The sequence below is a fragment of the Sphaeramia orbicularis genome, chromosome 13, assembly GCF_902148855.1.
Source record: "Sphaeramia orbicularis chromosome 13, fSphaOr1.1, whole genome shotgun sequence".
NCBI classification, from domain to species: domain Eukaryota; kingdom Metazoa; phylum Chordata; class Actinopteri; order Kurtiformes; family Apogonidae; genus Sphaeramia; species Sphaeramia orbicularis.
The window spans coordinates 41,886,061-41,903,962 of record NC_043969.1 but is presented as its reverse complement, the minus strand read 5'-3'; the positions used below and the strand labels follow the sequence as shown (position 1 = coordinate 41,903,962).

The 17,902-nt window shown below is 34.3% G+C and overlaps 1 protein-coding gene across 7 annotated transcripts in view; it reads right to left on the bottom strand.

The window, feature by feature from the left end:
- nectin1b (nectin cell adhesion molecule 1b) overlaps window positions 1-17,902 on the bottom strand; it is a 518,119-nt gene that overhangs the window by 349,841 nt on the left and 150,376 nt on the right. For all 7 annotated transcript variants that reach the window (XM_030152342.1, XM_030152343.1, XM_030152344.1 and 4 more), the window contains exons 3-4: window positions 14,668-14,967; window positions 6,960-7,077 (exon numbers count right to left, since the gene is read on the bottom strand). In XM_030152342.1, the coding sequence (XP_030008202.1) occupies window positions 6,960-7,077; window positions 14,668-14,967 (418 nt within the window). The remainder of the gene's footprint in view (window positions 1-6,959; window positions 7,078-14,667; window positions 14,968-17,902) is intronic.

Below are 17,902 nucleotides of genomic sequence, written 5' to 3'. Positions count from 1 at the left end.
AGTGAAGAAATCTGTCTCTGAGGCATTTTAGAAGCAAAGATAACAATTTAAACTAAACCAACCAATGCAATGATACTGCATTTATCACAATATAAAACCATATTAGGACATTTTCATTATTGTTCTGTATCCCAGACCCCAACCTCAATTATGCTATGAGGCTAACGATTTGGAAAACAAACAAACAAACACACACACAGACGTTCCAGTTCCGAGTGGGTGTTGTCCTGCCTTTAATAGAGTCTGTTATTTTGCTGCAGTTCCCCACTAACCCACTTTGAGCCCGGCCTCGGCATTAGTATTTATTATTGGCTGCAACTCTCAAGTGAGTTTGTGTGTTTGCGTTGGTGTGCGACACCGTCCTGCTGGCCTGTTCCGGATCGTTCCGTCACAGCCTTGTGCTGACCTCCACGGCGGAGCCCAGGGGAACCTTCACAACAGATTTGGTATCTCATTTTCAGTGCAGCAATGGCCGTCCCCTCCTATCTGTCAGCACTGTGCCCTCGTCTTTCTAGATCACATCTCCTCCTCCTCTCTCCCTATCTCCCTAAATCTCCTTTAGCCTCTGTTAAAACGCACACACACACACACACACACACACATACAAAACAAGCCAAATCTTCTCTATCTTTTCTTCTGCTGCTATGTGTACATCAGTGTTTCTGCCCTCAAAGCAAGATCTATGCATAAGAGGAAAAAAAAAACAAAACCTCCCATGCCTCATTAAAATCCAACAGTGGCCTGTAGAGTAGATACAATGAGGGCACAATGGTCTATTAATCCACATCCACTCAAGTCTAATGACATATTTCTCAAACCTTGCCTTCACTGAGCAATTACAGGGCAAATTACTACATTTATCTCTCAATTTTGCCATTTAATGTTTTCATTTAAAAACCCCGATACGCTGTGAGTGGATTTACATATTCCAAACCCTGACTTTTTCCATCTGACATCTTGACAGAGTGAAGGCCCATTTATGTGCGCCAGTAGGTAAGTCTGTTTCAAATGATGTCAAGTGTCATCTTTATTGTAAAAGGGAAGTGTTTGTGTGTTTGTTTGTGCATGTGTCTCAGGCATCACAAAAAATTCAGAAAGAGCTGACTGCTGCCGTTTGGCATATTTATGTATTTTTGGTCAAAGAAGAGACTAGCGAAAATGACAAGTTGATAGGACCAATATTTTGGGAGATATCAGTAATTTTGGAATACAATAGCGTAACAACGATGTTGCTATGCCCATTGCTGGGAAGCGCAATACCATCCTGCATGATGGGAAAGTTCTGCTGTACAGTGTCCTTGGATGTCCTGAAAGGCTCTTATAAATAAAATGTATTCGTATTCTTCTTCTTCTTATTATTATTATTAATAATTTTTAAAAAAGGAACGACGCATTTACTAACTTCAGTCCCTAGATATCGGTATTAAAATATTAACTGTCGTTTAAATTTTAAAGAATGGTTTACCAAACAATTTTTATGTCACTACTTATACAATATAGACTAACATCTTTTCCCAAAAGTCAACGCGGTAGTCACATTTATAACCTTAAAATGAGAATTCGCTAATTAATCCACCAGAGGGTGCCACTCTGAATGATCTGTTGTCTCTAACCCAAACTGTATTGTTTTTATCATAGATTTTATTACTACTTGATTATGAATATTTATGTATACTTTTATACAGTTTATTTTATTCTGTTTATCTACGTGTTTTTACTGAGACTAATCTATGATGTGATGTTTAAAATGACAGTGAAAAAATCTGATTCTGATTGACTGGCCAAATACCGCGAGAAAAGTGGACATTTTTTCAAGAGAAGAAGAAAGTAAATAATAAAAAACATGTTGATAACAGTGAGGTATCACTCACGTTAGTCAATGTAAATATGTCGGTAGTTTTTCACCAACTCATGTAACCACCATTTTTGGAAATTACTCTCTTCTAAGGCTACGTTTACATGTAGCAGGGTATTTTGGAGAATGGGTATTTCCCCCTCTCTGTTTTCCCAAAAAAATCTTGTGCACGTATGACTGTTTTCAGAAAAATCTTTGTTTACACAGCCCCACATATCTACACCGTCAAGAGCGTGCCAAGTCTGTAGATGTTAGTGTGGTGAGACGATCAAGGACCATGAACCAACCAGAATCCTGAGAAGAATCACAACAAAAGGTTACTTCCGTCATTTCCATTATGAACCAATAGTCGCGCATGTGACGTGAATGTATTTCCGTAAAAAACTTTGACATCCATCCAAGACCTTTGTTTCCCTCTGTTTACATGTTTACACATAAACACAAAAACAGAGATTTGTCGAAATCTTCTTTTTGGCTTGAGTTTTTAGAAACAATCATTTTTACTGGGTGTGGCCATCGTCATGTAAAAAACAGGCACAAACGCACATAAAAATCACCTGTAAGAATCATACCTAGCCTAAATCAACACTGCCCCCTGTGTTTCCTAGCAGTACTGCTCTGTTTCCTCAGTTCTAATTCGCATAGGAAAACTCCCAATAACACGTCATAAACGCCGAAGATGGACAGAATGTTTCGTTCGTATCCCTATCTAACGCTGAGCATAGTTGGGCTTTAAAAATCAAACAATTAATGTCGGAGTTCCTTCCATTTCACAGTGCATATTTTATATTACATCATTTGTGCATGTCCAACTTTTGACGCCATTAATCGAAGTGGATTAAACTTGGGGTTATTTGGCGTTCGCACTGGGCTTTGAAAACATGTTTGTGTGTCTTCTTTCTCATATATTTGCAGTGATCGTCTCCGGGGCTAAAAAACCACTGATGTCAGCCCTCCGGTATGCTGTCCTAATCCACGGTTCGTACTCCGGATCTGGCGCTCGCTCGTTCGTTCGCTCTTTCTCTCTCTCCTCTGTGTGTCAGGGACAAACCGTCGCCCTCCGGAGAACACAGCAGGACTAACAATGACGCTTTCCCAGCCCTCTACCTGCATGCTAGTCCTCACACTTCAAAGCCTTCAAAGTGAAACCTAAAAGCAAAGCTGCTCTGTTTGCATTTATCTGTCGGTATCTGGCAGATACGGGTGTGTGTTGTTGCTGTAATAGGACTATTGTGCCCTGGTCCTACTCTTATCTTCATTACATGTTTTATAAACAAACAAGAAAATGGAGACACATTTCTGGGGAGGATGAAGGGAGAGAGATTATTTTCTTTTGTGCTCTGAATATAGTCTTTGGGAAATACATTTTAAAAAAGCCTTGAAGTAATATCTTTCTCTCAAAACAGAATTAATCTTACCAAGCATGTTTTTTTTTAAGACAATCTGTTTTATATTAATATGATATTACAGTCAAAGACACATAGGACTAAATCTGGTTGATAACAGCTAACCTGTGGCTAATTAGTTATCCCTTAGACTAGTGTTTTTCAACCTTAGGGTCAGGACCCCACGTGGGGTCATCTGGAATTTCCAGTAATTGATAAAAACAAAAAAAAAAATCTTACTAATAAAAAATATATGGTGAGTTGACAGAGACAATTACAATAAAATAATAGACATGACAAACTGTGAAGCTGAAACTGAAGCACTGTAGTACTGTTTATCTTTCAAATGTTCATTGTGGTCGGTTTCAGATGCTGCAGCTCTTTCATAATCCATAGCTTGAGTTATCGTTTGTTCAGTATTAATTGTCAGCCTTGGAAATCCAAGCTATACTGATTGTACATATCCTGACCAAGGAAAATCAAATTCTCACTTTGTGCAGTAATCTACACTTGGCTTTTCTGCCTCCGTCCATAATAATATACATTATATAGACTAAATGTTGTCTAAAATTAATGTTTATTTGCAACATAGTATAGCAGACTATTACATGATCAAAAATAAATTAATTTTACTTTTGAATGTCTGGGGTTGCCAGAAATTTGTGATGTTAAAATGGGGTCATGAGCCAAAAGAGGTTGGGAACCACTGCCTTAGATGCAAAAGTGGGTCACAAATGCCCCGGTGAGGTTATTTTCTTGTAATATCTTTGCAAGGAAATGTTATTATTTCGTATACACGGCATTCCACAAAAAACATGTTATTAACAACATGCTATTTAAATTTTTAACTTCCCTTTTACACATTTTATGAATTAGTCAAGGGGCACCGCTAGCAACTGTGGGCCCCATGAAAGCTAAACGTTGTGGGCCCTTCATAAAATAAAATTCAGTATCTTGTTGATTTGATGGAGTGGGATGGGGGTGGGGGTGGGGGTGGGGGGGTATAAGTACGTGGGGTAGAGGCAGCAATTATATACATAACTAACGCTGTCATGAAATGTAAGTGAACCTTAACATGCTTTCAAGGTCTGACTCCCGACTTCTATGCCACTATAAAACAGCTGACCTAACATGAAATTTTCACAACTTCTAACCTGTATTCACTGGACCCCCACCACTGCTCTATGGGCCCCCCAGAAATGCTGGGCCTCATGAATTTGTTTTGTTTACCCCCCTCTTTACTGCGCCCCAGGAAATGGTGGTTTTTGTCTTACTACCCTAACCCTCCATAGGTGACCTGCATTCATTTTCAATGGAATTTCATCTGAACCTTTGATTCATTCTGTAGCAAAACCAAAGGACTCCCTCACAAAATGGATGTTGACATCATTCTACTGCTGTTATATATTGTATATTATATCCTATATATACGGTTCCATTTAAATTTTTCAAAAAACATTTGAAAATTGTTAAAAATGTCAAAAATAATCAAAAATCAAACATATTCCAAATGTGAAATCATTCTTTTGTGGACCAAAATATAATACAAATCCTTAATTGTTAGTGTGACAAAAGTGGTATAAAAACATGTTGATTTTATCATGAGTAATTTGTAACCCACTTATGCACCTAAGGGTTAACCTCCTAAGACCCAGGAAATGTCAGCAAAGTACCAGCTTTTTGTTGTTTTGGAAACATCACGATGCAACAGTTTTTTCAGATGCAGTTTTTAAATTTTTTATGGAATGTCCTTTGTGGTGGACAGTTTTCTTTTCTTTTTTTTTTTGTATAAAGTAAAACTCTTGTTCACAAATGTGGACACAAAACCCATAGCTGGGTCTTAGGAGGTTAATAGGGTGGAGTTTATCCGTTTCCACTCGATCTTCTGGTTTCACCCACCATTAAAAACATACATATCAGTTAAGTCTCCAGTCAGTTCCCTTGAACACCGTGCTGATGAAAATGAAATTGGTCCTAAGTATCGTCAATGGTAGCTCACAGCTCCGAATGTGTGCTACACGCTAATGCTAATGCTAAGTAGACTAAAATTCCCCTGTCGAAATTCACTCCAGAGAACTTCAATGCCTGTCTTAAGCTACTGCACAGCAACATTATGCAACATTTGCTACTATTAGCTTGGAAATGAAGTCATGTAATGTGAACAAATAACCAGCTTTCAACGCTGAACAGACTCCAACATGGCATTAACGTGTGCATATGTAAGTCTGGCATACTGAGTCTTCGACGCCTTATTCACACAGGACTACAATTACCTGGAGACCTCTGGTGATGTAGAAATCAACCCCAGGATACACAATAAAGGAAGTGATTTACTAACGTTATCCCCCGGAATTATGTCAAAGCTAAACGCTAATGGGCTACCACCTATGGATGACTTGAGTGTGTTTAAAGACTGCAAAACTGTTCCTTTGTGCTTGTTACTATCTGAACACCCTTTGAGATTTCACTTATCTGAGAAATTTAAGCTAGTATTTCTGTTACACTGCTTTTAAGACCGTCAAATACTAAAACAAATGAATCTGCTAAGGAAACAACAAAAAAAGAAACTGTGCAAATCACAAAAATGATGATGATGATGATGATGATGATATTACAAATCAATGAGAATGGAGATTCATTTAATCTGTAGATGGGAAGTGTCGCAATATTTTTGACCATATGATGTTAATCAATGGACGTGTGCATTTGCCAGAAGAGAATAGGTATTTTTTGTTGGAATTTTTACTTTACAATTGATGTAAATGGCAAATGCACAGAATTAAATTGACAGGCGAACTTTGCAATTATTATAAATGACCACAGATCCAGAAGTAATAACAGTCCCATGCCACAAAGAAAGTCTATCTAAAGTCTATCTGAACCCATAAAGACCCAGAGCTACTTTTGTGGAGGTTCAAAAAAGACTGACTTCTCTTTATTCAGCCTTTCTAAAGTGATTTATCACCATTTATTGTCAAATTGTAGTCTATATTTAACTTTTTTTAAAAATGAAAATCAGGTATTTTCCTATATATAATTTACTGATTATGTAGATGTTCATAAAAGCTCATATTAAAGTTGAGGGTTATTTTATCGGAAACAGAGAAAACTGAAGAAAAACTGACTTTTTCAACAAAATTAACTGAACATAAACCCAGATCCAACTCCATGGGTTTTACTGGGGAATCAATGTTGTAGAAGATGGCGGTGTTTCCACGGTCACTACAGAGCGTCTGAACGTCCAAATAGGTCATATCTAATGACCATGAAAAGACGACAAACTGTATTTTACACCAATTATTTACATGTATTGATAGAAGTAGTGGATCAACAGGTGTTAAACAATTTAGATCAGTAGATGGTTTTGGTTGATGATGGATGTTTGGGTTTTTATGGGTTAAAATAGCTGTTTTTGTTGCACAACCTGCTTAAATTCTTGCATTTTCTCAATTTTTCTAAAGAAATTTACTGTACTTTATACAACATGATAGGGTTAAAGTTATGAATATGTGACGTTTTTCTAGTATGTGTGTTTATATGGTGGGATTTCATTGTGTAGAGACACTGGAAAAGAGCAGAATCTATTCCCTCTATTCCTGTGCTCTGCATGAGAAACACTTTTTTCTCTGCCAGGATTCTAACCTGAGAGAAACAACACTCTCTGCACTGTCTCGTCTCACGAGCCTTAAGGGCTTTTGTTAGGGTTTAGTCAGACTCACAGTTTCCATTGGTAGATGGTGACAGGGGGGTTAGCGTCGGCCCTGCAGGTCAGCTGAACATTCTGACGGTTCAGGTACCAGTTCCCATCGAAGCCCTCGATCTTCACCTCGGGTTCATCTGCAAAGAAAAGACGGGATGATTTTCAATCCAAAATACAATCCACAAAACTGCATTATCACTGCAGCTTCCATAAGGATAAATAAAAACATAGAAAAAATGAATGAAACCCTTGAATTCAGAGAAGTCTTAGGTAATGACACATATTTCCGCACAGGGCAGATTTTGTAAAAGAGAGGTTTTTGGATGTTTCTGGACGACCAAAGGTTGGGAAAATGGGGTGGATGGTGCAATACAGACCTGAGCAGACAAACTGTGAGAATATTCACCTAAACCTTCATCTGGGCTGTGAACTACAGGGGTCCGTGGGGAGCTCGGCTTCTATTAATAAAACATCAGTTCCCCTGAAAACATGATTTCTTGTTCATGATTCGTCTTGACAACATGCTATATTTGCCATGTTTTCCTGTATCTTGCTCTATTGATGCTATGGAGTAAAAATAGCTTGAAAATCACTGAAAGGGGCATTAAATTATGTTATGCTATGCTATGTTATGCTATATTATGCTATGCTATGTTATGTTATGCTAGGTTATGTTATGCTATGTTATGCTATGCTATGTTATGCTATGTTATGTTATGTTATGCTGTGCTACGCTATGTTATGTTATGCTATGTTATGCTATGCTGTGTTATGCTATGTTATGCTATGTTTGTTATGTTATGATATGTTATATTATTTAGTCTGGTTTCGACCAGCTCGATATGTAAAGCGTCATGAGATAACTTTGTTATGATTTGGCACTATATAAATTAAATTTGATTTGATGATGATTATGCTATGCTATGCTATGTTATGTTATGCTATGTTGTTATGCTATGCTATGTTATTCTATGATAGATAGATAGATAGATAGATAGATAGATAGATAGATAGATAGATAGATAGATAGATAGATAGATAGATAGATAGATAGATTTTCATACTTCTATTCACGTTTGTTTGCTCCACATTCAAAACATCATATCTCTGCTTGTATTTGCTCTATCAGCATCAAATAAAAAGTGAGAGAAGGTTTCAAGTCTGCACTTTTGAATGCAATTATCCTCAGTGCTCTATGTCAAAGACTTCCGATGCTACAGTGTGTTGAAAATGTCATGTGATTCAGTCACAGGGCTGTAACCGTGGACCCCTAAGGGTTAAATAAAGCAAAAAACTTCAGTATCTACTTTTCATTTTGGAATATTTTCCACAGATTTGTCTGTTCATTTGCTTTTGTAATACATCTGTCAAATTGTAAACAGGCTTTAAGGACACCCTGTAGAGTTAAACAAAAATCCACAGTGACCTTTTCAGTTTGTGTCATGTTTCTACAGAAAAATGCCAGTGGAAGTTACACTGTCCTTTCAACAACCTTTGCAAGCTGTTTCCTGAAAATAATTAGTAAAGAGAAATTCTTTTCCATAGGAGCCATATGTTTCACACTTATGAATAAAAGCAGAGGACATTAGCAAGCGTATATATTCATTGCTATTTTTTTTTTTTTTTTGCAAGGACCGGCTCTCACTAATGTGAAATCTTAATTTATTGGTCTATTTTCAGTGTACGGAAACAGCAACATATTACAACTTCTAAAGTGCAACAGAAACTGAAACAACAGATGCTACAACGCATAATGCGGCCTATAAATACAACGACTCATTTGGCAGCAAGAAAATCGACTGGATGACATAATATTCATTAAATAAAGAGCCTGTACTTGAAATAACAGAAAGCGGTATTAGACGACGCTGCTCCTTTTGCTCAAACATCGCTTCGTTTCATTGTCCTGGAAGTGCTTTTACATTTAATTTGAATGCTTAACGTGCCTTTCCATTCTCTCCGAATCGCGGCAGATGATATTTAGTCGCTGCTAATGTTACATCGAAGGGACATCAGCCTTTATGGGTCCGGCTGCACGGAATGAAAACAGCTGAAGAATCATTTAGAGGGGCATTAAGTAACTTGTATCTATTGGTGGTAATATCAGGAGAGTGGGGACTGAGGAATTACATTTTCATAATAAAGATAAAGGAAATTAGAGCAGAAAGGGAGGGAACAGCAGTTTATATTCAATTTACACTTAATCACCATTAACTAGGTGTTTGTTAGAGACAAGCGCTACATGGACGAAAGTATTGGGACACGTTGAATTCAGGTGTTTCTTTTCCAACAGGAGTCTAGGAAACAAAACTGTCCATATTTTCGTTCATAATGTTTATAAAATTGATGTTTATGAACTACATGGACAAAAATATCAGGACACATCATGTCTACAGCTGTAAGATGTCCTGTTCATGCTGATTTGAGATAAAAACCTTAAAGTTTAATGGGAGATTTTTCTTCCTAAGTGAGATATGAAGAAAGTAGAAAGTTAGTTGTGGTACAAAATTATTTACAGTTAAAAAAAAAAAAAAAAGGATTTTAGAATTTAAGAGGTAGAACAGTTAAAATCATGGTCATGAATAAAAAATATTTTTCGTTCTCTGACTGTAAATAATTTTCTACCACAACTAACCCCCTACTTTCTTCACATCTCACTTAGGATACAAAACTGTCCATATTTTTCTCCATATAGTTTATAAAACTGATGTTTATAAACTACATAGACAAAAATATAGGGACACATCATGGCTACAGTTCATAAGATGTCCTGTTCATGCTGATTTGAGACAAAAACATACATTTTTCCTTAAAGTTTAATGGGAGATTTTTATGTTTTTGGTAGATGATTTTAATCACCAGTGGCTGTTTGGGTCTTTATGGGTTAATTTCTCTCAATAATAATTTTTTAAATAATTTTTTTTAATCAATGACTAGGATTTTAAATGTTGTACCTCTAAAATCCCACAATATTTTTCGTTCTCTGACTGTAAATAATAATTTTCTACCACAGCTAACCACCTACTTTCTTCACATCTCACTTGGGATACAAAACTGTCCATATTTTTGTTCATATTATTTATAAAATTGATGTTTATGAACTACATAGACAAAAATATCGGGATACATCATGGCTACAGTTCCTAAGATGTCCTATTCATGCTGATTTGAGACAAAAACATCAATTTTTCCTTAAAGTTTAATGGGAGATTTTTATTTTTTTGTAGATGATTTTAATCACCAGTGGTTGTTTGGGTCTTTATGGGTTAATTTCTCTCAACAATATTTTTTTTTCATTAATTTTTTAATCTATGACTATGATTTTAAATGTTCTACTTCTAAAATTCAAAAATATTTTTCATGCTCTGACTGTAAATAATAATTTTTCTACCACAACTAACCATCTACTTTCTTCACATCTCACTTAAGAAGAAAAATCTCCCATTAAATGTTAAGGAAATATTGATGTTTTCATCTCAAATTAGCATGAACAGGACATTTTATGAACTGTAGCCATGATGTGTCCCAATACTTTTGTCCATATAGTTTATTTTAAGAGGAAACCAGACTTGTACTTTGGTAGATTTTTGGTGAAGACATGTAGTTACACGTGTTTTCATGACTGACAGCTTCAATTACTGATTGTTTTGAGGATTCTGTCTCATGCACTTGTCACAGAAACAATATGGCAGCAACATAACCTTTGATTGATGTTTATATTTCAAATCAGCATGAACAGGACATCTTACAGCTGTAGCCATGATGTGTCCCAATATTTTTATCCTTGTAGTTTAAAAACATCAATTTTATAAACTATATGGACAAAAATATGGACAGTTTTGGATCCGAGACCCCTGTTGGAAAAGAAACACCTGAATTCAACATGTCCCAATACTTTTGTCCATATAGTGTATTAGTACCACATTGGTCATTAGTCATTATGAAGCTCACCTTAAAGTCTTATTTTGAACAGTTTTCCTTCAATAATGTCCAAATCATGTGAATTACGTTAGTTCATTAGTTAGTTAGTTAATTAATTAATTACATTCATGTTGATGGGCCTGTTACGGTCGTACAACTAAAATAATACTCATTCTCTTACTGATAATAAGCTCCATTCAAACACATTAAAACATATGTCTATACTACTTTTCCCTGTCAGAGAGTCTGAATAAAATTAGGCATTGATGTGTGATTCATGCACAATTTTTATGAGTACGAATAAGAAGTGACAGCTAAATCAAGAGCTGTACCAGCATCTGTTATATCCAAATGCATTTAAAGAAATACATTATAGCAGTACAAGTAAAACACAGAGCATGACTTTCTGGGCAGAAAAAGTCGCAACAGCATTTATAAAGACCTTGGTTTTTCTCCTATGATAAAAAAAAAAAAAAAAAACTTAATAAATATGTATTATGGAAGATATTTTCTATTCCTTGTATCATAAACTGTGTCTCTTTCCATCTTTGGTGTTGAGAGACGCACAACAGCGCCTTTGTATCCTTATTAAAAAGGAATAACGCTCAATAAAAGTGAAAATAAGCGCTTTATAAATGCATTTTCAGAAACACAAATGAATGCAATGTAAGCAGAACTGACTTGATTTTCTTTTATAATCCCACTTGTCTGAAAATAACAGTTACAATGTTTATAAAGCTATTCATTTTGTGGAAAAAGCAACGATGATTATTACTGAAATAAACCAAATCTCTGTCCTTGCCACCTTCCTCATGCTCACGACACTGAAATATTGTCATTAACTTTCATGTGTGGTGTTACTAAAGCTTCAGTTAAAATATAATATTTGCAACAATTCATCCAAAGTAAAATTAAGAAAGAAAGAAACATTACGACATAGATTGGATGATTAAGTCATATCTTTATTTTTTCTACATTATCAGGTAATCAATATTACCACTACTGTATGTGTAACATCGACTACAGTTATATTTAGATTCAGTTTTCTTAAATAAATCCAATGTTATCGTTACGACATGAGGCTTTTAGACACTGTGCTAAAAATATTGCATTCCATTTACCTCCGCCAAGGAGGTTATGCTTTCTTCTGGGTTTGTTTGTTTGTCTGCTAGCACAGTTATGGACAGATTTTCCGGAAATTTTCAGGATATGTTAATACTGGCACAAAGAACAAATGATTAAATTCTGGTGGAGATGGAGGGGTTTGATGAAATTTTCAGGAAATGTTGATACTGGCACAAGGAACAAAATTTTAAAGTTTGGTGGTGATCAGGGAGGGGGCTGATCTGCTTTGGAGGTCTGCGCTTTCCGAGTACTTTTCTAGTTATCATTAAAGTTATGTTTAAACAAACACTTGATTGCAATATATATATATACATCTCCTCCAAAATAATCCAATTGGACATATTTTTTTGTTTGTGAGTAATGATCCAACTCAGTTTTATAATAATTCATGCACATCAGGATGGTGATCAATAAAAGCTTTATGATGGGAACAGAACTCATGAATGAATATATATATATATATATATATATATATATATATATATATATATATATATATATATATATGTGTGTGTGTGTGTGTGTGTGTGTGTGTATATTTTTTGTGTATATTTCTTATTCATGTATATTTCTTATGTATATTTCTTATTCACGTATATATTTCTTATGTATATTTCTTATTCACATATATTTCTTATGTATATTTCTTATTCTTGTATATTTCTTATGTATATTTCTCATTCATGTATATATTTTTTATGTATATTTCTTATTCATGTATATTTCTTATTTATATTTCTTAATCACATATATTTCTTACGTATATTTCTTATTCACGTATATTTCTTATGTATATTTCTCATTCATGTATATATTTCTTATGTATATTTCTTATTCATATATATTTCTTATGTATATTTCTTATTCACGTGTATTTCTTATGTATATTTCTCATTCATGTATATATTTCTTATGTATATTTCTTATTCATATATATTTCTTATGTATATTTCTTATTCACGTATATTTCTTATGTATATTTCTCATTCATGTATATATTTCTTATGTATATTTCTTATTCATATATATTTCTTATGTATATTTCTTATTCACGTATATTTCTTATGTATATTTATCATTCATGTATATATTTCTTATGTATATTTCTTATTCATGTACATTTCTTATGTATATTTCTCATTCATGTGTATATTTTTTATGTATATTTCTTATTCATATATATTTCTTATGTATGTTTCTTATTCATGTATATTTCTTTCACTTATCACATGGATAATACATGTCTAGTACATATTGCACACAAGTTTGCTCTAATAGTGTTAAAAGTATTTTACAGAAGGTGAAGTTAAGCTACCTACAGAAAAACAATGCACTTTATCCTTTGCTGCCCTTCTAGCTTGACAAGCAATCCTGTTTAGATGGAGGGATGCCCCCCCCCCCCCACTCATGCACAGTAGTTAGAAGACATTATGTCCTGCTTAAAACTGGAGAAAATTAGATATTCACTTCAGCCATCAAATGGGAAATTCCAGAAAGTGTGGTGTCCCTTCCTAAAAACATTCCAGACTCTGTAAATGCTTGACTTTTAAGTGCAGTTTAATAATGCTGCTTACTCCATACTTACTCCTAGCACAGGTTTTTGTCATGATAGTGACCCCTTCTTATTATTTCGAGTGCCATGGCAATGACTGAGGAGGGATTCTTTTATGTAGTTTGTTGTTTGCTCTGCTTTGCCTTTTTTTGTTTTGTTTCGTTTTTTGTTTGTTTTTTTTTTTGTTTTTGTTGCTGTTGTTTTTTGTTTTTCTGTGGTGCTAGCTGCGTTTAATTTACACCCATGCTTACTTAAGATTTCTTTAATGACCATTCAGCACTGCACTTGTATTATATTGAGAAAACTTCATAGTATATATAATATATAACTTCAAAGTATATATTTATAGCCACATCTATCTATCTATCTATCTATCTATCTATCTATCTATCTATCTATCTATCTATCTATCTATCTATCTATCTATCTATCTATCTATCTATCTATCTATCTATCTATCTATCTATCTATCTATCTATCTATCTATCTATCTATCATTAGAGTTTACTGTTGCACCTGAATGTTTTATGACTTTTATTTGGTTCCATTTCTGGGTTTTTTATACTTGGAATTTATTATGTGTGTTGTGTTTGTTCTTGTGTTCTGTTGTTAATCTTATGTTCTGTTTTTACATCTATCTATCTATCTATCTATCTATCTATCTATCTATCTATCTATCTATCTATCTGTCTGTCTGTCTGTCTGTCTGTCTGTCTGTCTGTCTGTCTGTCTGTCTGTCTGTCTGTCTGTCTGTCTATCTATCTATCTATCTATCTATCTATCTATCTATCTGTGTGTATTCATTATATGTATATTATATTTTTTATAATACTAATCATTTCTTCCCTGCTACTTTTTCTTATACTTACAGGAACGACTGTAACCACACAATTTCCTCTGGGATTAATAAAGTATTCTGAACCTGAATCTGAGTCAAGATCCATTTTTTATTCAGATCCATTATTTCTTTATTTTTAATGGACTGTCCTTTGCAGTGGACAGTTTTTTTTGTCCCCTACAGAGGACAAACATGCATTGCTGTGTCTCTAGAGGTTCAAATACTTGCTACCATCCACAAAATAAAGGTTAATGTGTGCTTCAGCATCCTATGAACTGAATAAATACTCACACTGAACGTTGAGGATGACGCTGTCCGTGATCTTTTCATTCCGATACGTCACGATGCACGTGAGCCTCTGCTTGTGCGTCTCGCGGCTCGGTATGACCACGTAGTTGCTTCGGACCGTCACCGTTCCGTTTGTGTTGCGAGTCTCCTGGAACGTGGCTTCGCCCTTCAACCTGGTTTCCCATTTGATGACGCTCGGAGGCTTCCCATTGGCCGACACGCAGGTGGCCACCGTCATCTTGCGTTTCTGGGCCCTGGCCACGATGGTGGGTGTCGTCAGGGTCATGCGGGTCATGGGTCGAGCTGAAGGAAAGGAAACGGAAAAGTCAGGTGATGTCAATAATTATCACAACTGATGTCATTATTTCTTCCAGGTTAACGGAAGATTTCTGAGCCTTAATTAAAGTCGAAGGATACGATTCTGTCAAAAAGCGATGTTAAACATGAAAGTAGGGATGTTGAACATGCGGCCTGTGGGCCAAAACCAGGCCAATAAAGGTTCAGGTCTGGCCCATGGGAGGAATTTACAAGGTGTAAAAATTATACTGAATACATTAACAGTCAAGCGTGTAAAGGTAATTTTAGCCTAATTTGTTCTGAAGAGCAGTAAAATAATAGCGAAAAAATAATAGAATAGAAAAAATAATAGAATAACCGATAAATAATAAAATAATAATAAAAAAACTATAAAAAAATACAATAATAATAATAATAATAATAATCATAATAAATAAATAAATAAATGAATGAATAAATAAATAAATAAAATTATGCCTGCTACTAAATGTGATCTGTAATGCACATGTATAAATGATAAATTCAGGCATAATATTGTTAAAATTGCACTTATTTTTCAGGTTATTCAGGCGATTCACATGTTTTGTATAAGGATAGTTTGTGAATGTAAACAATTTCATAATAGAATTTTGTTTTTTGCATTAAAACCAAGAGAAAAAACAGGAAGTTCTCACTATTTACAGTACATTATATTATCGTACCTTAGTACTTAAGGGGAGTGCTACTCTACACTCGAGGACGTTAAATATATGGCCCCTGGGCCAAAACCAGCCCCCTCAAGTTTCTAATCCAGTCCATGAGATGAATTTACAAAGTGTAAAAATTACACTGAATGTTTTAACAGTCAAGGGTGTAAAGGTCATTTTAGCCCAATGATCTGAAGTGGGTTGAAGCAGTAAAATAATGGCAGAATAACCTATAAATAATTCCAAACTAAAAAAAAATTAACAATATTATCCCTGCTACTAAATCTGATCTGTATAAATGATAAATTCATGCATAATATTGTTAAAAATATTGTAAAGAAAATTTCACGTTGCTCAGGCTTTTCACATTTTTTATGTAAGGATAGTTATTCAATGATAGAATTTTCCTGTTTTGCCCTAAAACAAAGAGAAAAATAGGGAAATCTTACCATATATAGGATATTATGTTACTATTTTACTGTTCTTACTGTATGTGGCCCCTGAACTAAAGGATGTTTTTTTGGTCGATAACAGAATCATATGACTCAACGTGAATGAATAATGTACAGTCAAATAGCTACTACGTGGCTGAAAATCATGTCGACTTCACGCTGTAATAATGACAGAGTTGTACCTTATACTAAAGTGGAGTGCTACTCTATGGTGTGAAATTTGTGGAAGACCAAATCAACGTCATCACTTCAGTCCCTTAGACTGAGCCAAACCTCATTCATTTTATCAACGTGAAGCCTTTTTATCGCTCTTTAGAACTATTAATTTAATCGGGGGGGGTGGCCATTTTGCTCTGGAAAACCACTGTAATCAGCTTGAATCTGAAATAACATTAAAACGTTAGAGTGACACGACAACACAGGCTGTTAAATGACTGTTTTTAGCGTCAAACAGTTTGGTTTAAGAAGCTTCAGGGTTTCAGTTTTACAGCAGGAAAGGACTATATAACGGCGACAAAAATGTGAAATACAACTACTGTTATTATTATTATTATTATTATTATTGTTGTTGTTGTTGTTGTTGTTATGTATATTCCATTAATTATCATATTAATAATATATTATCTAGTACATACTGTACAAATTCCTGTTATAATTTTGTGACAATAGAGGTTTTTAATATGTATATTTGGTACATACAGTATATATTTGTACTCAGAACTATATATTTACAGACATGGAAAAAATTATTAGACCATCAAAAGTCATCAAAAACAATTGTTCTGCAATCCAGTACTAACTCCTGTGTGTATCATGTGACTAAAACAGATAGAAAAGAAAACATGGAATGTCTAAAAGCACTGTTTTTGTCAGTACAATGCCATAAATACTGATGTAAGAACTGAAGTGATTTTGGTTATTATCAAGAAAACATGGAAAATGGATAGATATCAGCTCTGAAATTAAACTACTATGAGCTATTTTTGTTGTTATCATTATATTTGTCCAAACAAATGTACCTTTAGTTGTACCAGGCATTAAAATGAACAAGAAACTGAAGAAAACAAGGGTGGTCTGATAATTTTTTCCGCACCTGTATATAGTTCAATCTGGTTCACAAAATAAATCTGTGAAATGCAAAATTACACTGATGATATTAACAATAAATGGTGTTAAACTCATTTTAGCTCAGGTTCCACATACAGACCAAGTGGATCAAACCAGTAAAACACAACTATAATAACTTATAAATAATGACAACTCCACATTTTTCTTATTGTTTCAGAGTAAAAAAGTAAAATGTTATAAATATGTTTACATTTACAAATTATCCTTTCACAAAAATGTAGATAACCTGAACAGATATGAACAACCTGAAATATCTTAGTAAGTGCATTCAAAGTCAGTGTAATTTTACCAATATTCTGTTTATTACTAAATGTTTTGTGTATTTGTAGATCCACTGTGATCTGGAACAAGTTGCAACATGACAAAAACAAAATATCATTTCACAAAAAGCGTAAATATCCTGAACAAATATGAAAAACCTGAAATATCTTAAGAGAAATAAGTGTAATTTTACCAATATTCTGTTTATTACTAAACATTTTGTGTATTTATAGATCCGCTGTGATCAGTTAGCTGTAATAATGCACATGTGCAAATGATAAACTGAGCATATGGTAAAAATTGCACTTAAAACATTTCAGGTTGTTCGTGTTATTCACATTTTTATTGAAACTTTGTAGACATAAACATTATTATAATGTAATTTTACTGTTTTTTACTATTATTTTACTGGTC